Source organism: Leopardus geoffroyi, chromosome C1 (assembly GCF_018350155.1).
Source record: "Leopardus geoffroyi isolate Oge1 chromosome C1, O.geoffroyi_Oge1_pat1.0, whole genome shotgun sequence".
NCBI classification, from domain to species: Eukaryota; Metazoa; Chordata; class Mammalia; order Carnivora; family Felidae; genus Leopardus; species Leopardus geoffroyi.
In genome coordinates this window covers 107,273,133-107,298,696 of record NC_059328.1, presented here as the reverse complement: position 1 = coordinate 107,298,696, position 25,564 = coordinate 107,273,133, and the positions used below count along the sequence as shown (strand labels likewise).

Genomic DNA, 25,564 nt, shown 5'->3' with positions numbered 1-25,564 from the left:
CAGAAATGGTTTCCATCCATTGGATTTAAGCTCTTGAGTTCTATTGTTCCTGAAATAAAGCCTTATAAATAAAAGAAAGCAACATGCTACTCCTTTTAAGGGGTGCCTGGGTGGCTCAGTCAGTTGAGTGGCTAACTTTAGCTCAGGTCATGATCTCATGATTTATGAGTTTGAGCCCCACATGGGGCTCTGTTCTGGCAATGCAGAAACTGCTCCCCCCCCCCCCACCGCCCTATCCCTCTCCTACTTGCTCACTTGCACATGAACTCTCCTCTCTCAAAATAAATAAACTTTAACAAACAAACAAACAAACAAACAAACATTATTCTTCTTTCCACAGTAAGGGAGACCAAGTTTTGGAGCAAGATAAGCCTGGGCTTGGATTCTAGCATTATTAGATCTTGGATGTGTGACCAAATTAGTTAACCTCACTAGATTTGTGTGTGTGTGTGTGTGTGTGTGTGTGTGTGTGTGTGAGTGTGAGTGTGTGTGTGTGACACTGTTTATAAATTGGAGGAAATAATATCTTTTTAAGTTGTGAGTATAAGGAAGGATGTAAGTTTCCTGTCTCCAGTGGTGTCTGACACATAGTGGAATGACACATCATCCTCCAGCCTCACTCCCATTTGTGCACTGTCTGCACCACTGTCTGGACCAAGCACAGCAACACTATCATGACTAATAATGAAGAACAAGAGCTCAATCACCATGTGCCACACTTGCCCCATGGTAAGATTTTAATCAACCAAACTTCTCTGTATGTGTGGCTCTCCATGCATCCACTCATCTACAAGTAGAGGAGATCCTTAACTTAAACTCAGAACTTCACATTTATCTTAATTACATTTTATCTTGTCAGATTAGGTCCATTATTCTAACCCATGTTAAATAGGACTCTGTTCTTCAATCCTCCCTCATAACTTGAAGTCACTTGAAATTTAGGTCAGCTTCCTCTCAAGTTTTTTTCTAAAATATTGATAAGAAGTTTATTAGAGCAGGGTAAGGATGGAGTCCTGGCACCATACCTGGTTAGGAACCAGGAAAGATGCTCAAGTAAGGAGGAAATACTCCTCTCTGGGTTATCTGTCATGATGTCAGTTTAATGACAGTATACCTGTTGTTATCTCTTCCTGGAACACTCTCCTCCTTCCTCCATTCATCGGATAACTCCCACTGAGGGAGTAGGTACCTCCTCTAAGGACTTGAGTCACTTAACTGCCTCTTCTATAGGTTTCCATGGTGCCCTGTGCCTCACATGTTGAAGCTCTCATAAGCTCTATTGCCTCTCAAACTCCTTGTGGGCAAGACAGTGTCTGCCTTGCTCACCATTGTATTTCCAAAACCAAGCACAGTTCCTGACAGATAGCTAGGTCTCAATTAATGTTTGCCAGATGAATGGATATGTTGATACAAGTTGGTAAGTGGTTTTCTTTCTGACAGATATAACATTTGAGAATAGAGGAAAGGTGTTAACACAACTCAGGGTTCCTATGACAAGATGTGAGGATAGTGATGGGTGGGTTTAGCATAGCTTGGGTAATTCCTAGGTTTCTAGATACTTCTAGATTCGCCTTCCAGGTCAGGAAGCTTCATATTTTGGAGGAATGAGTTTGATGGTCCCTGGTGGTGGGGAAGCACATTGATCACAGGCATCACCCTCTCTTCCTAACTAGTTTCAAGCCATGGGCATGTGGATCTTCTGGGATGTCCCATCAGGCCAGAAATCAGGAGTATGCTATAGCCAGGGACCAAGTCTTGTTCACCACCTGGATATTCTTCTATATGTTATGAGCATTGCCTGTCTTCTGATTACTACTATCTACCTATCCACTCCATTATAAAGAGCTAAGCTATTCCCTTATTCATAACACTTCCATTTGTTTATTCATCCAGGACTATTCTAGTCTGCAGGACAAACTATGGAATGTGGAATTTCTCCCTCTTAATGCTTAGGTAATGCCTAGGTAAAGGAGAAATATACCAAATATACCTTCTCCTAGTATAGTATCTGTAACATATATCAGACAACCCCGCTACTTCAGCCATGCTCAAGAGCCCCATTCTGGGTATTTTAGGTGCCAGTGTTTGGGGATTTAATTGAGAGAAAATAAGAGACTGCTTGGTCTTGTAGTGCCCCTAGACTGAGGAGTAGAATATTTGACTCTCACATAGAGTAATTACATAAAACTTCTCACAAAAACCAGTTTGTATTCAGCCCCATTTTTGCCACCATGTCCACCTCCTCCTCATGCTGTGGCCAGATGTGTGCAAGTTTCAACTCTCCTTGTAGATATTGGGTAGCTCATACCCCTAGGTATTCACTATAGCAATGGTTTCTATCTCCAGCTGATCAGAATAAGTTTCAAATTGAGGTCCCAGATTCTTCCTCTATAAATTCAATTTAAGTTGGTCTGGGATGAATCCTGGGGCTCTTTAAGTGTCTTTAAGTGGGTTCCAGGTCATTCCACATTGCCTAGTATCTGTGGCAGAGAGGAACTGTGGCTAACCCACCTTGTCTGGAAGGAACTTCTGAGAATATCTAGTGCAATCCCTCATTCTGCAAGACACTAATCCCAGGGAAGGAGGCTTAGAAAAAAGGAAAGGATAGAGAATTTCAGACAGATATAAGCAGGATTCCAGGGTGGGAGGCATGGTCTTTAGACCCAATCTCTCTTACATTCACTCAGACTAACTAGCCCCTCATCTCTGGAAGCTGGGCCCTGTTACTGGATGTCAAGGAGTCTGGCCGACCTCTGCCTCACTGTTTGTGACTGCCCAATGCATTGGCATTTCTGGGCAATGGTGCCAAACTGAACTGGAAACAATGCTATACAGCATGTGCACTGCCTCAGATTAGTAGTGTGATATTCAATAAGGAGATTATTTCACAGGCCTTTGAGTACCTTTAAAGGGCTTTTATAAACAGTCTTCTTTGCTCTGAAATTCCAATCCTCAGCCCTGTAAGTTTTGTTCAAATGGTTAATAAAAAAGGAAAAGGCAGAGAACTGAGAGGTAGGTCATCCATGAAACAGTGGAGGGTAGGGAGTGGAAGGGATGACTGGAAAGATCATCCAAAGCCAAGATTGAAGGGCCATAGGTATATCTTAAACCACACTCCTGAGGTTGCAGTCCCCATTGCCACATACATCTTGGAAACTCCAAGTTTTAAAATAGACAGACATGGGGCATCTGGGTGGCGCAGTCGGTTAGGCATCCGACTTCAGCCAGGTCACGATCTCGCGGTCCGTGAGTTCGAGCCCCGTGTCGGGCTCTGGGCTGATGGCTCGGAGCCTGGAGCCTGTTTCCGATTCTGTGTCTCCCTCTCTCTCTGCCCCTCCCCCGTTCATGCTCTCTCTCTGTCCCAAAAATAAATAAACGTTGAAAAAAGAAGTTAAAAAAAATAGACATATAACAGCAGACCCATAGACACATGCAATGTAAAGAAGCCCACAAAAGAATATGAAGACACACATACTCACAAACAGCCCTTTCCTCATAGCTGCCATAGAGAGGCTGTTAAATTTTCACAGGTGGCCTAACTGGAAGCTCAAGCCTGGGCATCATATCAGAGGAGGTGGAGGACCCAATTTCAGACTAGTGCCCCAGGAGAGAGGAGTGTTGGGCTGTCAGCTCCTCTGGCTACAGAGATGGCACTGGGGTTGGTTCATGCACCGTCCTGGTCTGTGAGGGAGCCTCAGGCCCAGCCTGACTCACCCAAAGACCTCCCTATTCTACCATCATCTAATCTCTTTCCATATCCAGGCTAGGTATCCTGGGGGCCAGAGTCTATCCTCAGAGAACAGTGCATGTAATGGATCATTGCAACAAACAGCCTCTGTGTTGACCTATACCTTGAGCCTAAGGAGGATGGGGTTTCCTAGGAAAGAATGCCCTTGTCTCCCAGCCAGGTCTGTGTTTCTTCTGTATCTTGAGGGAATGGACTTCTCCCCACTTATCCTCCAGACAAGAAGGTCCTTGTTTAGGGTGTGCTTGAGAGAACAGGGGGAGAGATCTAATGAGAATCCTCATCTGAATCTTTCAAGCCTTTCCCCATCCCCACCCAGGGGCCTGGGTGATAGAAAAATAGGGGTGTCTTGGCCTTGCCAGGCCACTGGGGCCTGTGCCACAGAGCAGATATAGTCCTAGAGCAACCTAGATTTGAAGAGAAGAGGCAAAAGTAAAACTGGTGAAAATAACCTGTCCAATAAATGAGATCACTCCAAAAGTGTGTTGGAAAAATAACTGAGTTGATACAGGAAAGAACTCTGGAAGAGGCAGGGACTGTGACTGAGATGAAAGGTGCCATATGTAGTAGGAGACAGGAAGGTAAGCTTAGAATTGAGTCTGGCTGTGTGACTTTGGCTTGTGTGCTTAGGTTTCCAGCTCTGCAAAATGGTGAGATAAAAATGTCTGTGTGATGGGCTATTATGGAAATCAAAGGATATCTATATCTATGTCTATATCTTTATCATCTATATCTATCTATCTATCTATTCTACCTGCATAAGGTATTTCACTAAACTAGTAACAACAAAACATTACTGGGCATCAGAAACATGTGGAGGGCTGGCTAAAACCCAGCTTTCCTCACCCAGAGTCTCTACTTCAGTAAGTCTGGGGTGATGCGTTTGCATTTATCACAAAGTCCTAGGTGGTGCTGATGCTGCCGGTCCAAGTTCTACACTAAGAACCTATACGCTAGGCTGTAAGCTGTCTGAGAGCAAACAAGGGTTATCTATGTCCCTTTTGCCAGTGACTACCTGGCAGGTAAGCAATGAATATTTGTCAATAAAAAAATGAATGAACAAATGGACTTCACATAAAGAACCTTAGTTTTCCTTTGCCAGGTGTCTCTTAGGTCTCCACTCTGACACTGCAGGACCAGATCCTGGGGCGAGGGAAAGGTGTCCTCAGAGCCAGGCCCTAGATCTGTGGTGCCCAACTGTGGAGCTGGAGCTGAGCGTCCAGGCAAGGGTCACCCCCTGGTGTCCTCTTCAGAGGACACCTTTTATCCTCTATAGGCCCTGGTGGCCTCAGGGCACTGTCTCCCTTTGGGGAAAGTCTTCCCTCAAAAGCATTCATTCCATAGCACCCTTCTTGTTGCAGGTTTCTCGCACAGAAAGTTGTGACACTGAGGTTTTCTTTCCAGGAAGCAACTTTATTTGTCCCAGCACTGGTTCAGTTGGGTTTGTACCCGAAAAACTGAGACCAAATGCCACATGGCATAGTCTTGTACGCATTTTCTACTTCTTTGTCTCCCATATATGGGTAATGTATAGACATACAGTCTGATTAGGTGGTCTCATGTTACATGGTCATGAGGGATGTCACTTAGGCACATAGCCAGGCTGCCTTCCTGTATCTTGAGGACTTTTCTCACCACATTCCTTAGGGATGGGACTCTACCAAAATCTCAGGGAGGGAGTGGGAGGAAAAGGCACCCTCTCTCTCCTGCGCCTCCAAGCCTCACCCTTATGCTGTCAAGACCACCATGCCAAATGGGATTCAAGAGATGTAGAGGAATGCAGAGGCAGCCTCAGATGCTACCTTTTCTACGATGTTAAAAAAAAAAGTAAAGAAAAGAAAAGTACAAACAGTTTAACCTGAACAAAAGAAGAGTGTATCCTGTGTGGAATATCAGAGATCCTCCAGTTCTCCTCAAGCTCCCCTCCTCCTACCGACTCCACAGACTGCTGGGTGACCTGTCTAGCCTGGACCTGAGAGCTTTAACCCAGATTGAGGAGCAAGAGTTATTTTTCTTGTTCTCTCATTCCTCCTGCCTTTTATCCATATTCTCCTACCAGACTCCAGGACACTGAGGGGAGACAGAAAACCCACAAGGAAGCCCACTGGTTAAGGAAAGCTCAGACCATGGGTACAATAAACTCAAGAAAAAGAGTAATAAAGAAGCTTATCCCAGTCTTTTTTTCAATAAACCCAGCATTGATTTTGAAAGAAGACGAAGATAAGGACGAAGATGAAGACGAAGACGAAGAGGAAGATGAAGAAGAAGAAGAAGCTTATCCCAGAGAGTCAGGAAGGTGTAAAAAAAAAAACCAGTCATTATGCAGGACTCAGGCTATGAGAGTATCGTCTTTATTGTCACATGGCCTCCTTCTGTCCTCAATCCTGGGTCTGCCTATCAGGATAGATCATGGCTCAGGCTGCTAACCCACACACTTGGCTGAGCAGCTGCCTGCCAAAGGAGGAGCACGGGACTTTAGGGATATTCTCACTCCATTTTAATGGGAGTTTACAACCTAGTTGGGCAGGGAAAGGTAAATAATTCAAGAGATGTTGCAGACAGTTGCCAAATGGTTGGTGTGGACAATGCAATGAGTTCTAGGAAGTCAGTGCAGGTTACTGTGAGTAGGAAAAAACAGAAAAGACTCCAAAGAAAAGGTCTTGAAAGATGGTCTGGATTTCAGAGGCTGGGCATAGCAGAGAAGTGGTCCCTGTAAGGCAGGGGTGGGGGGGTGGTGGTGGTGTGGAGGTGAGCAGAGACTTGGAGGCAGGAACATCCTGTGGCCCTGGTGGCCAGGCTGGTCTAGCTAGAACTGAGGGTTCCTATAGGGGACGATCCAGATGTGAGGCTGGAAAGGTGCCTGGCACCCAGGTGTGGATCCTGAGATGGCAGGCAGTGGAGTTCCAACATCACCTCTGCAGCAGGGAGCCTCCAACTGCCTTTGGAGAGAGGCACATAGGGACATGTTGGAAATCGAGGTCTGACATTTTCAGGGCAGAAAGCAGGGATGTCTCAGCCATGCTTCTTTAAAAATAAGCACCCTTTGTTCCAGCAGAAGGACCTCCTTTTACTCCAACATAGGGGCCTCCTTGGTCTCCACAATCACTGACACCCTGTGGCTCTGGAATCGTATCACAGGGTCCACAGCTGTCACCACTTCCTTGCCACTGGTTATAAGCAGCTGGGTCGCAGCTTGGAGCCTCGGTGTCCAGGCGGCATGGGCTGGACTCATGACAGCCCAGGTCCCCCGGACATGGGATTGGATTGGGGCCTGAGCACGGGCTGGGATCGCACGGGGGCTCCACACAAGGCTCCGGGCTCGGGCACGGCGCTGGAAGGGGAATTGGCTCCGGGAGTGAATGAGGTTCTGGATGCTCATAGGGCTGTAGACACGGACGCCATTCGGGAAATTCACGCTGTGCTGGGAAACGACGTGGGGCTGGACGTGGCTCTGGACACAGACAGGGTTCAGAGAGTCGCCGCGGTGGAGGACACGGACGAGGCCCTGACCTCGAGCTTGGCTCTGGGCGAGGATACAGCCGCGGAGCAGGACGTGGGCATGGACAGGGGGCAGGGGGTGGGCATCGATGCAGCGGCGGCTCTGGACTTTGGTCCCGACGCCACGGTGGACAGAAGCTTGGGAGTGGATGTGACTCTGCACGTGGCCTCAGCTCCGGGCAGAAGGCACCCCAGGAGGGTCGTGGGGCACAACTCTCAGAGCAGCGTCTGATAGGAGGAATCTGAACAGGACACTTTTGCGGGGGGACCTGCTTGGGGCAGCAGGGGGAAGAAATCTCTATCCGGCACTTGGGACCACATCTCTGAGAGCAGCCTGAAGTGCGAGCCCGAGGACAGCCACTGCTATAGATGGGCTCCGAGCGGCGCGGAGGGGTGCAGTAGTTATAGGAGCCCGAAGAGCACGCTGATGACCGGCAGCCGCTGTAGTAGGGCTCAGACCGTCGTGGTGGGGAGCAGCTGCGGTAGGAAGGCTGCAGCTGGCGAGCAGGGAGGCATCTGCTAGAGCTCCGCGAGCGACGCTGTGCGGTGAAGCTCCGGTAAGAGCCAGTGGCCTGGCACTGGGGTGCGCAAGTGCTAAATGCAGCCCGGGACTGGCGCTGGGGGGCGCAGTCGCCGTAGTAAGCCCCAGATCGGAACTGCGGGGCACAGGTGCTGTAGGAAGCCTGGGACTGACGCTGCGGGGAGCATCTGTTGGAGGAGCCCTGATACTGGCACTGAGTGGAGAATCTTCCCTGAGTCTGGGAAACTGGGGGAGAAGCCACGTAAGTCTGGACAGGCTGAGGAGCTGGACAGGGTATGTAGGTCTGGACTGGGCATTCCACATAACAAGTTTCTGTATAATAAACTGGAGCACATTCCATATAGCAGGTCTGAAAAGGGCATGGGGCTTCACAATGCACATAGGAAACCTGAGGCTGGCATGGAGCCTGGCATTGAACACAGGAAATTTGAGACTGGCTTGAAGCCTGGCTCTTCACTTGGGTGGTCTGGGACTGGCTTGAAGCCTGGCCCTTCACTTGGGTGGTCTTAGACTGGCATGGAGCCTGACACTTCACCTGTGTGGTCTGGGACTGGCATGGAGCCTGGCATTTTACCTGGGAAACTTGAACTGGGCATGGTGCGGGGCACTCCACAATTTGCATCTCACAAGGTGCTTGGACCACAACCTGGCTCCTGGCACTGGGATTCTGGGAGGGATAGAAAGAGGAGCCCTTCACACAGCACTGGGGGAGTGACATGCAACACTGAATCTGCTGCTGGTCACACATGGTTCTGATGCAGGCAGGTGATGGGACCTGAGGGTAGAAAGACCAGTGTTAGGAGCATGAGCTGTTGAGAAGAAGGAGACAAAACCAAGGGGAAGACACCCTGCTTCTTCCCTGTCCTTTCCTCTCCAACTCTCAACCTTTACCCAAGAACACTTCTGAGTTAGATGGACTCAATATTAGTTACCGCTGCCCATGAGACCTGCCTTGGATCTACCAAAGGACCTGAGGTCCTGATCTGAAGGAGCTTCAAAGGCACATCCGGGGTTGCAGATGTCCAGGGTCTCCCCTGGAGGATGGACATACCAGTGTTCAACACAAGAGGGGGTTGAAGACAGCATGATTCCTTGGCCTAAGTGGCAGGAGAGCCACTTATAGGAGGTAGAAGTAACACTGCTTCCAAAGTAGAGGCCGTGCACCCACAGAAGCGGGTGGAGAGAGGACCCACTATCCTCACATACATGCACTGGGAACACATACATGTGAAAACATGTAAAAATTAGTGTATTGGAGCAAGCACTCAGGTACCATCTGCACTCAAAGCATCCACTAGAAAGTCAAGGATCCAGCTCAAACCCAACATAAAATGCTTGTTTCTCTACACTCAATCTTTTTAGGTGAATGTGTTTAAATGACCCTCATGGACATATGCACACACACACACACACACACACACACACACACACACAACATACAAGCCTTGGAAAGGCTCAGAACCAACATGGCAACTTGCCCAGGCTGGTTGCTGTTGTAAATCACCCGAAGTGGGACAGTCTGCTGGCCTCAGAAATGGTTTCTCCCCAGTCACTCTTAAAAGCAGGGAGCAACTGCCTAAGATGGGGTAACCCAGAAAGTGCAAGATTCCTAAATCACAAGACTGACATTCAGCCACACATAAACCCCTCCACAGCAGGAGCATAACAAACATGACTTGGAGGATGCAGGCATACTCTCTAACACCACACGTAGCCAGGGAGAAACAGAAGATAGTCTCCATTCCTCTGTCCTCCCCAAATTCACCTGTTCGTGTACAGGCAACCCAGTGACCAGCACAGCAGGGTGGCTGATTTAACAATTAACCCATTCAACAAAACACTTTTCAATAAGCTTCAGAAATACTGAAAATGCTTCTAATGAAAGGTAAAGCCTTCCCCTCTCCACTTATAGACAATATCTAAATACACATTCCTTTCACATCAGGCTCTGTGCTGATGGCTCGGAGCCTGGAGCCTGCTTTGGATTCTGTGTCTCCCTCTTTCTGCCCCTCCCCTACTTGTGCTCTGTCTCTCTCTCAAAAACAAATAAACATTAAAAAATTGTAAACACACATGCCTGTGGGGAAGGTAACCCTCCTACACACAACTCTGCTCACAAGGTGTAAATTACTAAAGCATCTTTTCCAGGGAGAGAGTTCCTGATGCAGGAAAATGGTACCTGAGGAGGAGGCCAGTGTTATCAAAGGCTTTAGACCCTCAGTTCTTCTCACAAACTCCATAGATATTCTTCTTATGTCCCCTAAAAGACTCCTCAGGTTTATGTACCACTGTTTTTCTGCTCACAACTTCCCCCCACCCCGCCTCACTATGCCTCACCCCTGTGAATCTGGGCATCCCCTTAGAAGCATCCCTATCCCAATCCCAGGACCCAACCTCTGGACTCACCCTCCTCACAGCAAGCAGACATTCAGGCTGAGCATCTGGACAGAGGGCTGTCTTTATATAAAGGGTTCTGGGTCTGGCTTACACCATGAGACAGCTGGTTGGCATCTGCCTGGCTCATCACCCAGGTTGACATTCCAGCAGCCAGTTCCCTCCCTGTATGCTTGTCCTTGATAGTCACCTACAGAATGTGGGAGTGTCTCACTGCAGTGTCAAAGCTTCTGGACTATGAAGGAGCAGATTCTTGTTTTCTTCCTCTGTCTTCATCCTATCAATTTTTTCTCCATCTCTAGAAGACCTTGTGTCAGGGATGATGAAAGGTGACAAAGGTATCTTCTGTCCTGAGAGAGGAGTCCAGGCCCCTGACTTCCTCCTTATCTCAGATTCTCATCAGATACATATAAAAGTAGAAAAATTCCCTATCTTGAAACAATTAAAGTCACTTCAAAGACAGAGGCAACTCTACAGGATGAAAACAATGTGGTCAGAGCTGAGGCTAACATCCCAGGTTGGCTACTTACAACTGGGTGACCTTTATAACAAACTTGAGTATTAATTTGCTCAACTAAAAAATGGAAATAATTAAATCTTCTTTCCAGAGGTTTTGTGAGATTAAGGCAATTATTTTATACAAAAACATCTAGCCAAAAATGATACTCAAAATATCCAGCACCCACTCAGAGTAAATGCTGATCATAAGCAACAAGCACAGCTAGATGGATGGCTGCCTGCTACATCCTTGTCCTGAGCTGAGCAGCCTGATGGCTTTACAGCAGGTGCTCAGCTAGTGCTATGGAGCAGTCCTTGAAGACAGCATAGTGCAGGACAGAAATACTAAGCTAGCACCTGTGAGCCAGATATAGTCAAGATGGGATATCTTTTTATCTTTTGCCTACATAATTTTTTGCTTATATATTTTAGTAACTAATCATTAATATTTAGAAATAAAGAAATTATACTTAAGATTCTAGACATCCAGTTTTTCTTCTAAAATCAAAAGATCTGGCATAGATGAGCCTAATTTCCATCAACCCAATGATTAATAGCTGCCCCTCTTAGGGCATATACTTTTATGTTATACACCTACTTACATGTTCTACAATTCTCCATCATTCTATACTATATCCATGATGCAATGCAAAGTATAAGTTTCTTTTTATTATTTTACTTGTGTTTTTGTTTTTCTTTGGTGAGATTAAAGGAAAGTGAAATAATGCTTCTGCCTGGATCATTTCACTTGTTTACATAACCCTCCAGCCTCTATGGGCACTTAAGATTCTGACCAAGCCATGAGCACAAACTTCAGATTTACACAGACTTGAGGTTGAATCTGAGCTCTAGTACTTGCTAATGGGTGAAAGCTACTTAACATCCATGAGCCTCAGAAGAATAAAAATGAGGAGGAATATGGAGAAGAGAAAAAAGAAGAAATAAGAGAAATAAGATGAAAAGAATTAGAAAAGCCATATGATTATCATGTGAATTAAATGAGAGGGCTGATCAAAAGTACTTAGTACTCAGTTACCCATTTAGCTCTCTGGGCTTTAGTTTCCTCATATGAAAATGGGAGTGAAAGTATTTCACCAGGTTCTCATGAAGATAAAAATCAGATAATGGGTACAAAAATGCTTTGTGACCTGCAGTGCACATACCAGTCATGTCTGTGAAATCCCTCCCATGGAGAAGTCTCTGCCCAGGTCCACCTGACTTCAGAGTCTGAGTTCTGGGTTCCATCACTCATTCCAAAGGGGGTCTCCAGATTCCACTCCAAACTTGAGTAGGATCATAGACTTTCAGAAGGTCAAGACAACAAGGGTGCCCAGGAATTTTCCAGTCCCACCCTATCATTCTATGGATGAGGACTCTGAAGCTCAGAGAGATGAATCTGTCTGGGAACTAAAGGTAATGGTTGCCTTGGAGAGACAAGACTCCAAGTATCTCTAGTTGCAGATCAGACTCTTTCCACTATAACAGAGAAAGTAGTTCTCTGATCACACATTTGGCCAAGGCACTCTGAAGGTGTATAGTTCTGGGCTTGATATTGGCCTAGAAGGTAATCAGAAAATCAGGGAAGAAGGAAAACTGAAAACAGACAAGCTGTCCCCCACCAAAATGTGAATTTTTGAATCCTAATGTCTCCCTCACTCATCTCTTGATAAGATGTGCACTTCCTAAAGGAAGAACCTCTATTTTTTTTTCATCTTTGTATCTTTAGATTCCTGAATTAATATCAGTCTGTTGATGGATGGAGAGTCGAGTGAGAGACTGGCATGAAATTGGGGTTGGTTCACAGATCTTAACCCACTGGGGTGGGATGCCTGGGTGGCTCAGTCAGTTGAGCATCCAACTCTTGATTTAGGGTCAGGTCATGACCTCATAGTCTGTGAGATCAAGCCAGGCACCAGGCTCTGTGCTAACAGCAAGGACCTTGTTTGGGATTCTCTGCCTCCTTCTGTCTCTGCCCTCCCCTGCTCTATCGCTCTCCCTCTCTCTCTCACTTTCTCTCTCAAAAATAAATAAACATTAAAAAACCCACCGGAAAACAAATTGACATTGTCTGATCCAGAAACCAAAGAGCTCTGTGCCCCTTGTTACTTCCTGCTTCCTGCTTTTTTACAGAGGTGGGGTCATGGAAGAGGGCCCTCAGGGCAAGCCTTGCAAATGACCAAGAGATGAGGTGTTAGTTTTCTGCAATATGTGTAAATAGATGGGATATTTAGAAATATACATGGGTGCCTGGGTGGCTCAGTCAGTTAAGCATCCGACTCTTGATTTTGGCTCAGGACATGATCTCACAGTCGTGGGATGGACCTGACAGTATGAAATCTGCTTGGGAGGGATTCTCTCTCCCTGTCTCTGTCCCTACCAACCCCCCACTCGTATGCTGTCTCTCTCTCTCTCTCTCTCTCTCAAAATAAATAAATAAACTTTTCTTAAAGAAATATACATGGCTAGACATATAACTGTATAAACCTAGGAATAGGTGATAGCAACGCAATGATTTATCAAATTGATATAAAGGTATCAAAAGAGAGTGAGTTTATAGACATCTGCAAAAATGACAAAAATAGAGGTAGATAAATGAAATATAGAGCAAAAGATAGAGATGAAGTTAGAGATTAAAACAATACAGAAGTATAAGGGTACAAGCTGGGAGTGGAATAGGTCATGTGAAAGAAACAGAGGCATTGGGACAGCAGCATATATGGATGCATTAATTTAAAAAGATGTAGGCAACTCAAAAAGCATGGATAAACCCAGAGATAATTCACTGAACATTTGCCATATAACTGTCACTTTGCTAAGAATTTGACATATATTAACTTTTTTCATCTTTAAAATAGCTCTGTGGGGTACAGATTATTATCATTTTATAGCTGAGAAAATCAAAGTTCAAAGAAGTCACAATTTGTTTGTGGTCACAAGTTTGGAAATGGCAGAATCAGGATTCATAGCCAAGTGATCTAAAGATAGAGGTCTTGGGAAGTAGATATACAATGACATGAGTTACAGATACATAAGAGACACTCTATGTTTTATTTTACTATAAGAACCTTTTCAGGAGTTATGGCCTTTTGGGACCCAGGCTTATTGAACCTTACTTAACGGAATTTGCTGGTATGTTAGGATGCCTTGATCCTAAGAGCTAGGACATAAATACTTGTTTTCTCTTTGCAAAGGTGTATGTTTTTGAACCAATTCAATAAAACTTCTCCTTTGTATCATTCAAATTCTTCTTTTCATTTGAGTTCCCTCCCACCACTATAAGAGCCAGAAGCCATTTCATCCCAAAATGGAGGCAATATTTGTCTCTCAGGTATCTTCAAGTCTTTCCATATGAATTCTTAGTATCTTGTGTCCTCTACCCTCAAGAACTGAAGTAATCAGAGTTTTAGCCTACCACAAGGGTGCCAGTTTCAGTGGGTCAGATGCATATTTAAACCACATAGTACTTATATATCAACTAGGTAAAGGCAAAAAATGCTATCACAGATTGTCACCAAATGGCTGCTTAATAGGTAAAGAAACAAGGACACCTCCCTGCATCAGGGAGAACCAAAAAAAAAAAAAAAAAAAAAAAAGCTAATACTAAACAGAGCAGAAGAGCTCCCCAGTTCTGTTTGCAACCACCCTCAACAGAGGCATTAAAGATAAGAGAGGAAGCAAGCACAAGAGGGGTGGTGATTGGGAACATCAAATGGACATACAAGGAGATATGGAGATGTAGAAGGACACAGAGAGAGGCTGGAGTTGGAAATGCATGAATGGAGAATATGTAGAAGCCAGGGAGTAGGTATGAGACTCAAAGTAGAGTTATATACGTACTTTAACTCTTTTCAACATTTTGCAAATTTGATAATGTTGCCCCAATTAAGTTAATAGTAATGTATGTATGTTTCCTAGGCAGGATAAAAAATAAGATAGACAAGTCAGACTCCTTCTTATAAGAGAATTTTGGGCCTCTGAAAGGGCTACTATCTTGTAACACTCATACGATCAAACAGTAATACACTGAGTCTAGTGCAGAACTAAACCAACTACTCTTTTAATCATAGAAAACTCAGACAGTTGTCACCATGGTGAGTGGACAGTCCTGCTTCATCAGATGCTCAGCCTTGTAGAATGTAATCAGTGTAGCATCACTAGGTTATCAATATCCCGTAATTAAAGGAAGTATAAAATGGGCTTGCTGGCAAAGATATATCAAACACCAATCTGTCTTTGGTTACAGAGAAGCCTTTTGCCATATCCTACTCCTCAGTTATGTGCTCCCGATGCAGGCTGGTGCTTCATGTCAAATGCCTTTTCTCAGAATTCTTTACTCTGCTCAGAACAGTCTCTTGCCCCTCTCTCCCCACCCACCCCTCTACCCATGTGTGCCAGATATCCACTAGGATTTGCATCACATTTAGCCCAGCTCCAAGGTCTCCTTCAGCCTTACCTAGCTCTACTACAGCCATCACCTCAGGTAAAATGATCCACTCTGGGGCCCCAAAATTCTTCTTTTATGGAACCTACAAATACTGCACTTCTTTACTGATGTGTCTGGTTTCTTCACTAGATGATGAGCATCTTGGTGGCAGAAGATTGTGTCTAGCAGAAAGCCACATTCCTAGAAAGTGCCCATTAAATGTTTGTTGAATGACGTTATGAAAATCAGTCTAGTAATAAGTCTCAGGGGCCAATTAAAAGAGTTGGTTGCCTGATAGGACACGAAGAAAGACTTCAGTAGATATAAATCAGCTATAAATAAGATAAGATTTCGCTTATTAAATTGAATATAAAGATATAGATTCACTTTTTATGTTTGCATTATTTGTTTGCTGTGGGTTTCAAAGATAAACTACCTTCCAGTTTAGATACTTGATACCTTATTTTATATATATTTTTGTCTAAATTTAATCTTGAGGTTAACTTATTACTATAAAATTTCTTTATTCGTTATAAATCTCTTTTATTAATGCAAAGAAGACATGAAAATCTGTGTGATTTTGCCTGCAGCAAAATCACTTGAATTCTCTGGGTTTCAGTTGGACTAGATAAATTTTGGTTACTTTTGGTCTTAATATTAGATTCAAATTGTAAATATAGAAATAGAGTTAGAGAGAAAGAGAAAGAGATAAAATTATGGACTGAGGCAGAACAATGAAAGAGAGATAAATAAATATAAAGCTGTGATAATAGTGTCAACATTAGATATGTATACAGAAAGATGAGATAAATTTGTATAATAGGGTCATATATATTGTTCACAGGAGTATACAGGTGAAATTAAGATTAAAATATATTATTCTTCATACTGTACATAAAAATTAATTCAAAATAGATTAAGACCTAAAGGCTAAAAGTGTAAAATTCTCAGTGGAAAACAGAAGTAAATTAGTCAATATTTTCTTAGATACAACACCATAAGCAGAAACAAGAAAAGAAAAAATAGTCAAATTTGGCTTGGTAAAAATTAAAATCTTTTTGCTGCAAACGATATCATTAAGAAAGTGAAAAGATGCCTATAGGAAATGAAAACATTAATTTGAAAAGATATATTCATCCCTATGTTTATTTCAGCATTATTGACAATAGCCAAGATATGGGAACAACCTAAGTGTCAACAGATAGAAGAATGGATAAAGATTACATACGTGTGTGTGCACGTGTGTGTGTGTGTGTGTGCATGTGAAGGAATGTATGTATGCAATAGAATATTACACAGCCATAAAAAAGATGAGATCTTGCCATTTGTGACACGTTGGATGGACATAGAGGGTATTATGCTAAATTAAATAAGTCAAACTGAGAAAGACAAATACCATATAATTTCACTCATATGTGGTATCTAAAAAACAAAACAAATAAACAAACAAAAAGCAGAATCAGACATATAAATACAGAGAACAAATGAATGGCTGTCAGAAAGAAGGAAATAGGGGGTGGACAAAATAGGAGAAAGGAAGTGGGAAGTACAGGCTTCCAGTTATGGAATGAATAAGTCACAGGGATGATTGGTACAACATTGAGAATATAGAGAATGGTATTGTAACAGTGTTGTATGGTGACAGATGGTAGCTAGCATAATGGTGGTGAGCATAGCATAATGTATAGAAATGATATTGAACCATTATATTGGATACCCGAAACTAATATAACACTGTGTGTCAACTATACTCAAATTTTAAAAAATGTTTTTAAACCTCAAAAAGAGTGAAAAGATAACCCACAGAATAAGAGAAAATATTTCCAAATCAACTTAAAATGGACTTGTGCCTAAAATATATAAAGAACACTTACAATTAAATAATAAAAAGATATTACAATTTAAAAATGGACAATGGAAGGGGACCTGGGTGGCTCAGGCAATTAAGCATCAGACTTCAGCTCAGATCATGATTTTGCAGTCTGTGGGTTCAAGCCCCACATCAGACTCTGTGTTGACAGCTCAGAGCCTGGAGCCTGCTTCGGATTCTGTGTCTCCCTCTCTCTGCCCCTCCTCAACTTGTGCTCTGCTTCTATCTCAAAAATAAATATACATTTAAAAATCTTTTTTAATTAAAAAAATTTTAAAAAAACAAAAATGGACAATGAATCTGAATAGATTTTTCTCCAAAGAAGATACACATATTGCCAAAAAGTGCATATGTGTATGCATGGAAATATGTTCAAAGTCACAGGTCATCAAGGAAATGCATATTAAACACTCAATGGCATACCGCTTTATACATACTAGCATGACTATAATAAAAAAAATAGGCAATAAGTTTTGGAGAGGAGATGGAGAAATTGAAACCCTCAATACCTTGCAAGTGGGAATGTACATGGTACCGCCACTATGGAAAACAGTTTAGCAATTCCTCAAGTGAAACAGACTATGTAATCCACCAAACCCACTTCTATCAAAATGAAAATATCACAGATTCATCCACTCAAAAATTTGTATGTGAATATGTTGTAGCTGACTTATTCACAATAGCCACACCATAGCAACAACCCAAGGGTCAATCAACTGATTAATGGGTAAACACAATGTGATATACTGACACAATGGAATATTTATTTACCATTAAAAAATAAAGTTCTGATACATGCTACAACGTGGAAAAACCTTGTAAACTTTAGACTAAGTGAAAGAAGCCAGTCACAAAAGACCACATACTATATGTTTCCATTTCTATAAAATTTTCAGAATAAATAAATCTGTGGGAACAGAAAGTAGGGCTTGGGGGAATGGGGTGTGACTGCTAATGGTTTCATGATTTCACAGGATTTAATTTTGTGATGATGAAATATTCTAAAATTAGATCATAGGGATAGTTACACAACTCTGTGAATATACTAAAAACATTAAATTGTACACTTTAAGTGGATGAACTATATGGTATGTGAATTGTATCTCAATAAAGATTATACTTATATATGTACATGTATATATGTGTATGCATATACATATACATACATATTATATAAACACACACATACACACACACACATGTGCGTGTACATGCACACAGAGATATATCCCTAAATCTTGGTAAAATCTAAATCACATTCATGAAGCACAGAATCACAGACTTTGACATCCAGTCTCCCTGTTGCATATGGTACCTCCTAAAATACCCCCAGGGGTCAACCTCTGCTTGAATCTCAGGCATTTTCCCCAAACATCTTGGGAACACTGCAGACTGACTAGAAGTTGGCCTGTAATCCAAAGAAATAGTGTATGTATTCTTCTTGGTGCTGACTGCTCTTTCATATTTTCCCTATTAATAGTCATTATCTCAAATACTCTATGCTAAAAGGATGTGATCTTAGTTCATGAAGTGGAGCTTGTTAACTATGGTTCACTCAACAAGTATTTATATATCACTTATTGGATTCCTAGACTTGGATTAAGAATAATCATCATCAATTCACTCAACAAACACTCTCTGAGCAGCTACTCACAGCCTCTGCCCTTGAGGATCTTACAGTCTAATACAGAAAACACATAAAGACATTTGCAATGCAGGGTGATGAGTAAGGACTTTGATCGATGTAAGCACAGGGTAGGGGCCTAGAAAGGAGGCGCTTAAAGAAAAGAGAACCAAGAGCCACAGCTTTCCAAAGACTTCACCTTTTCTCTCTGGAGAAAAAGCCACACATACTCACCAGTGGGAGAATGGGACTGTGACCCTCCAAACATGAAACTGAGTGAGCCACACAGCACAATAAGGCAATGTCTGTGGTAGAGTTACCATATTTAGCAAATAAAAATACAGGATGCCCAGTTGAATTTCAATTTCTGATAGACTACAAATTAAAAAAGATATTTCAAAACTAATACAGATTGAAGAGATGATGGTGTTAAAGATGGTGATGATGATTCATTCATTCTCCCATGCATGCACTTATTCATTCAGCTAGTTGGTATCCACCATGTACAAAGCATTGTACTACCCACTGGCAATACAGTGGTAAGGTAAACAAACAAAGGAACATAGCCCCTGTTCTTAGAGAGCTCTTAGTCAAATAGAGAGACAAACATTAATCAAAGGGCCACACAGATAAATGATCAATGGCATTTCTGATCAGCATTTGACAGGAGAGGTTCACAGAGCATGAGAGCTTTTGGGAGGTCAGGAAAGCCTTTCCTGAGTAAGGGAACATGGGGCTGAGATATAAAGATAAGGAAGGAGCACTGGAGCATGAAGAACATGCTAGAATGAGAAAACAGGATGTGGGAAGAGACAACAAGGAGGACAAGACAGGATGGATGGTGGCACATTCATAGAACCGAAAGCTGCCAGTGAGTGTGGGCAGGAGGAAGGGGCCACTAGGTGTACATCCTCAGATGGCAAGCCACAGTTCTAAGCAGAAGTGTGGCAAGATCAGATTCTGGGTGCTCTGCAAGGGGTGGTGTGGAGGTTGCTGGAGCAGAAGCAGGGACACAGGTGTAGGAATTATTTGTCTTAACCCAGGAAAATGGATTGCTGATTCTATGCTAGTGTTAGGCACCCTCTGACACAATCCACACTTTATGTTGTTGGATCTCAAGAAGTAAAACCGGTCAGGAGACTGAGCACCCCAGGAAAATGGCAAGGTCTCTAGGAGCAGACATGCTTGGGCTTATCCTGTGGCTGTCCCTCCAAGCATCTGTGTGGAACAGCAGGTCACTGACTCTCTCAGCCTTGGTTAATATCATCATGTATAAAATGTAAACAGTCTGCCTCATAGCTGTTGTAAACTCTCATAAAGGTACGTGACGAATCAAGCCATGAATAGGTCCTCAATAAACACAATTATCATTATTATCACCATTATATTATTATTGCATAACATTACAGCCATTTTTATTACATCATACTGTTCACCTAATGGAAAAATAATCATTTCTGAAACAATTTGCAATGAGCCAAAATTATTTGGAGTATAAAATCATGTAGGCCTGGTCATGTGACTTCAGAAATAATTAAGAGTAAGAACTGGTGCTTTACACCATGGTCTCAGTCCTCGCATGTCCCCTCCTGTGGCTCCCCTGAATTTCTGGATTTTCATATCTTGATGCTGTTGGTTGTGTTTCTCTTGCTGATTTATCAAAGAATGTTATAGAAATAAAATGTGATACATATTATGAACATTCTTTAAATTAATATAAATCACAAGAAACATAAGAGCTACTACCCTGCACATGTGTTGGCTTCTGGTCTCCAACGCTGAGACTGACAGAAGGGAAGAAGTTCTCTTTTCCAGATTAAGGGACGAAGTCATAATATTGGTCTGGATCTTTGTCCTAGAGGCTTATCTGGATAATGCAGTGCTCTGGTTGGGATGTTCAGAACCTGAAAACTGGGAAGCTTTGCCTGGAGAAACTCTGATCACACTGGTGGGGCTGGGGTGCAGGGAGGTGGTGCCAAGGGATTGCCAGGACAAGGAGCAGGGGTGCTGGAAGGAGAAACTTTATTTTCTCCCATGTGGAATGCTGGTTCCACAGAAAGGTGCCCGGGATGGGGAGTTTTGGGGAGCACAGGAATAAAAGAAGACCTCATTGTAGCATCTCAAACTCCAGAACAGAAGAAAAAGGGAAGGGAGGGAAAGTTCCAAGGGGAGGTCTATGTTACCTGCCCTCTCACGGCTGCTCCTCTGGACAAGACTCCAGAACTGTGGCAGTAGCCGAGAACTCACTTCCATACCTGGGATGAAGTGATGTTGCTCATACTCCCAGCCCAGGGGTTCCAGGACGTCTGTGCACAGGACCATGAGGAATCCCAGAAGCCAGAGGCTTCCAGACCTGTCACCCAGGCTGCTGCAGGCCAGCCATTCCACCTTCATGCATTCACTGCTTCATTAAGTCAACAAATAGTATTGTCTGTTTTGAGGCCAGATTATAAGATGCTGTCATCACAAAGATCAGCCAGCTTCCTTAAGGATGTACCTGGACACAATGCACTGTAAGGCCATTTACTATGTGCTCTAAGAGGGAGGGCCCTTTAACCTAGTGTGCTCCCTAACAGCTCTTACCCCAGAAGAGTGCCACATCCATTGGCATGTCTCTCTGCTTTTCCAGATGGAGAGCCCACTTGGGACGGAATCTGTACTGGTCTTTATTTACTCTTTTCCATCCTCCCAGGAGTCCCACTGAGTGATCACAAAAGGGGTAGATGTAAGGAAGAAATGAGTTAATGTCACTGACTCAGAGAATTAAGGAGAATCTTGGGTGTGAGGATTCCTTTCTGTGGGCTGGAGAAGTCCAAAAGGAGAAAGGAGGGAGGGCACACACTGGGTCAAATGTGACTGACCATGGATCTATCAGTGCCTCAGAAATAGTACTTTTATTATTAGACCTAGAGCACAGGTCAACCCAGAATAAAAATCAGTGGGATGTGCACGTATGCGAGCAGGCCAGTCAAGGGAATAAAGCTCAGGTCACTGACCAGAAAAGGGAGCTCGAGGGACAGCCAATCAGTGGCCAGGAGACAGCATAAGGGATTGTGGGATCATGGTAGCAACAGTGATGTGAGTCCATAGGAGATTGGAAGAGGAGGTGATAGGTAAGTGACAACTCTGTCACTTGGCCATAGGGGATTCCCCTGGGCTTCATTTCAAGGCCACATATGAGGGTAGGGAATACTCAGATGTGAAAATTCATGCTTTGCCTATTAATGCATCTGAAATTACAGACAAGTAGACCTAACCAGGCAGAGATATATGTTGCACATTGGAGGGAGCACTCTAGTAAGTGCTCAAAATACAAGAATAATTGTTCTGGCCTTGGAGACCATCACAAGCCAGTGTGGAAGACAGATGAGGGCGCACATGACTTTTCTGTTAGAAACCCTGGATGCTCTTAGAGCTTAGGGGAGTGTGTAATGTGACTGGAAAGGGACATGGTATCTGGTTGATGATATAGCAAGAATGAGGTCATCATGTTTTGGGGATCAAAGAGAACCAGAGAGTCCAAGACTTCATTGATGGACAGCCAGCAAGAAAAAAGAATGGATAGCATAAGAATGGTCAGTACTAGTCTAAGAAAGGGTGGGGGGAAAGATTGCATTATTCAAAGAAAGAGTCCTAAAAAGAAGGTGATCATCGTTGCAAAATGCCCCAGGGAGTCCATTCCATTTGGCTGTTAGGACATCAATAGTGATCTCAGAGAGACTGATTTCAAAGGAAACGTGTGAGTAGAAATCATTACTTATTCTTTCTGTCAATGAATTGGTCATATAAAGTGGTAAATAATAATAATTATTGAAGGTAAATAATTAAGAAGTGAAAAACAACTTTGTAAGGAAGAAGAAAGGCCAGACATGAAATAACCACCATTTCTTGAAGTTTTTGTTGATACATTAGGACAGTATCCAACTGAGGGTGAAATGTGAAGAATTGATTGCAAGGACGGAAAAGGAACTCAGGAAAGAAACAAATAATGTGGGCTGAGTTACTTATGGAGGTTGGTTTGAAGGACCAAGGTCATTGATGGTAGTGACCATATCATGGTGATGATTCTAACATTAATGATGAAGGTAAGTTTGATCATGATGGTGGTTGGAGAAGAACTGTAATCTGTAAAATAAATGTGTTCCTGAGGGTTTTGTGTCACACAAGAGCAAATAGTTATTGTCCTGTACTAAGCCATTTAATTGAACATAGTAACTCATTTAATCCTTACAACAACCCTATGATTTATGTGATTATGTTAGCCGTTTCTGGCAGAAGACTACACTGAACACAGAGAGAGAAGTTAGTGACTTACTTCAACATCATACAATCAGAATTTCATTGAAATAGTACATAGGTCTTTAATTCATATGTATTACCAATGAAAGGCTATTTACAATAATGTAATAAAGCACTTAAAATGACCACCTGATATGGAATTAATCATTATATCATAAGAAGCATTCTTACACATTTTCCAGAGTGTCATTTGATTTAGTGAAACTTCCACCTGTTATTGGCCAATGAATACCCAAGAAGCGGGAGGGACACAAAAGGGACAACAATTCAGGATGTCTTCAAGTTTTAAACTGGGCAGATGATGATGCTATTCTCTGAGTTGAAATCAACAGAGAGGAGGTTTGATCAATGGAGGACTACGGAATGATTTTTATACTGTAAATTTTTAATTTGAAATGAGAATAGTGCCCTTGATTGGTAGAATTGGCAAGGCACCCAAATGAATCAGTCTGAAGCTCAGGAAAATGTATGGACTTTGTACATTGACCTAGGAGCAATGTAGACAAAAAACATGTTTCATACATCCATTCTAGATTCTGGAGAGATGGCACTGGGCATGATAACAAGGTTCACACTGTCACAAAGTTCATATTGAAGTTGGAAGAGGAGGGCACAAAAAGTAAATACATAAGAAGCCAGTTGGTGATATGTGAAATGAAGACAAAGGAGCTATTTTAGATTCAGGGGTCAATGAAGGGCTCTCTGAGAAGGGCATCTTAGCCATCAGAGTGACAGTGTTAACTGAAGCCACAGAAGAAGATAAGACTGCCCAGGAGAAGTGACGAGAAAAAGAAGGGAACAGGAGTGAAAGGCTCAGACACTGCCGAGGAGCTGGCTTTGTTCTTATTGTGTGACTGTGGATAAATTATTTAACTTTTCTGGACCTCAGTTTCCTAATTTATAAAATTGTTGGGGAATCAAGAATCAAATTAGAACATTATGTAAGTTAATGAATGTGACACACGTTCGGGCAACACAAGACTTTAGATGTATAGAAATGGAGAAATCAGACACACTGCCCTCCTCTTCATTATTTAGTTTGCTGACCTGTCCATCTGTTTGTTTCTTCGTTCATTTGTTCATTCATTCACTCATTCATTCATTCATTTAATAATATAAAAAGACTAGGGAACCGACCCAAATTAAAGGTAGGATTTAACAATAACTTAGTTCCTATAACCACATGTTCCTGTCCCACATACCCCACTGTGCTGCTCCCCACCAAAATATTTATTTCAAAAAAAAGGATTTATCTATATTTCATTTTCCATTTTCTATAGTTTATTTCCAACCATATATACAACAGACAAAAATTATATATTTTGCTTTTTAAAACTTAGAAATAGAGTATCATGCTGCATGTAATCTTTTTGGAATTGCTATTTTCACTTATTTGTGTGTTGTGTGCTGCTTCAGTTCATTCATTTGAGACAATGAATCACTGTCTCATGTAACATTGTCTATGTAACAATGACTCATCCACTTTCTATTTGATCTGCATTTAGCTTGCTTCCAGGCTTTTGCTGTTGCTATAGTACTAGCACTATTTAATTGATCACTTAATATGAAGAGTTAGAAACATTATCATTATTATTATTATTATTCATTAAAAATATAGTGGAGAAATAGGTATAAAACTGGAGAAAACGTAAATGTACCCTCCATTGGCAACTGGAAGCCTAAACTTGTCCTCTCTGTGGCAGGAAAGGTCAACAGAGGTCTTTCCAGGGACCTCCTGTGAATAGAGACTGACCAGGTGACCCACACTCCTGAGCAGGCTTCAGTCCCCAGGCAGAGCAGGGCTGGGTCCTGCCAAGTTGCTAACATTGACCTGTGGAGTACTGCTGACAAAAAAATAAAAATAAAAATAAATTAAGTGAGAGGCCAGATAGGCTCAGTGGGTTTATTATTTTGTGACTCAGATGGGAAGAAACTGGAAAATATTTAGGGAAAAATATGGAAATTTCCATTGGAAGATTTCGGCAGCTCAGTCTGCAGGACACAGAGGACAGGAAAGCAGGAAGGAGCAACAGGCTGGGGGCAGTTCCTCTGATTCTGATTGTTGGAAGTCCTCATGGTAAGGCCAGCGGCAGCCAGAACCACAGACCTGTGACAGCAGCTGGGTTTCCAAACTATTGGCCATTGCCACTGCCACAGCAACCAGAGTTCTGGTGTCTGTGGTAGTGGAACCTGCAGCATATATGGTGGCTCAGGCAACAGCCACCAGCCTCAAAGCTGGGGCCACAGCAAGGAGAGACTGGAGGGAGACATGGGGCTGGGCACTGGGGTAGGCAATTGAGGGACACTTGTGAGGAGCCTGGAACTGCTGCTGGCTTGGCTGGCAAGACATTTTGGGAGGAAGTCAGTAACCTAGGGAGAAATGCATCTAACCATCAGCATACAGGTGACAAGCAGATGTGTCCTTTATCCTGGCCTTCACTGAGTCCTCACCCAAGACAAGCTACTTTATGAGCAAGATCTATAAGCAGAATCTGGAAATGGATGGGAAGTGAAACTAACTACAATTAAAGCTCTCTTTCTTCTTTTCTGTTCTTTCCCAGAGATACCAACCATCTTCCTACCTGGGCCCTACAGTCACCCTTGAATAAGGTCTCAGAACCACTTGAAAACATTGCTGGCCGTAATTCAGAATCCTTACTGTGAAGGATTAG

The 25,564-nt window shown here is 42.8% G+C and overlaps 1 protein-coding gene across 3 annotated transcripts; it reads right to left on the bottom strand.

The window, feature by feature from the left end:
• Window positions 1–6,074: 6,074 nt before the first annotated feature.
• LOC123598730 (keratinocyte proline rich protein) lies at window positions 6,075–10,299 on the bottom strand. 3 transcript variants are annotated; one of them, XM_045479300.1, is made up of 2 exons: window positions 10,191–10,299; window positions 6,075–8,559 (listed from the first exon to the last, which is right to left on the bottom strand). In XM_045479300.1, the coding sequence occupies exon 2, from the start codon at window positions 8,530–8,532 to the stop codon at window positions 6,772–6,774; it is 1,761 nt and encodes a 586-aa protein (XP_045335256.1). In that variant the 5' UTR covers window positions 8,533–8,559; window positions 10,191–10,299; the 3' UTR covers window positions 6,075–6,771. The 3 variants fall into 3 exon arrangements, with proteins under 3 accessions (XP_045335256.1, XP_045335257.1, XP_045335258.1); XM_045479301.1 differs by lacking the exon at window positions 10,191–10,299 and adding an exon at window positions 9,858–9,973; XM_045479302.1 differs by lacking the exon at window positions 10,191–10,299 and adding an exon at window positions 8,836–8,952.
• Between the last annotated feature and the right edge of the window lie 15,265 nt (window positions 10,300–25,564).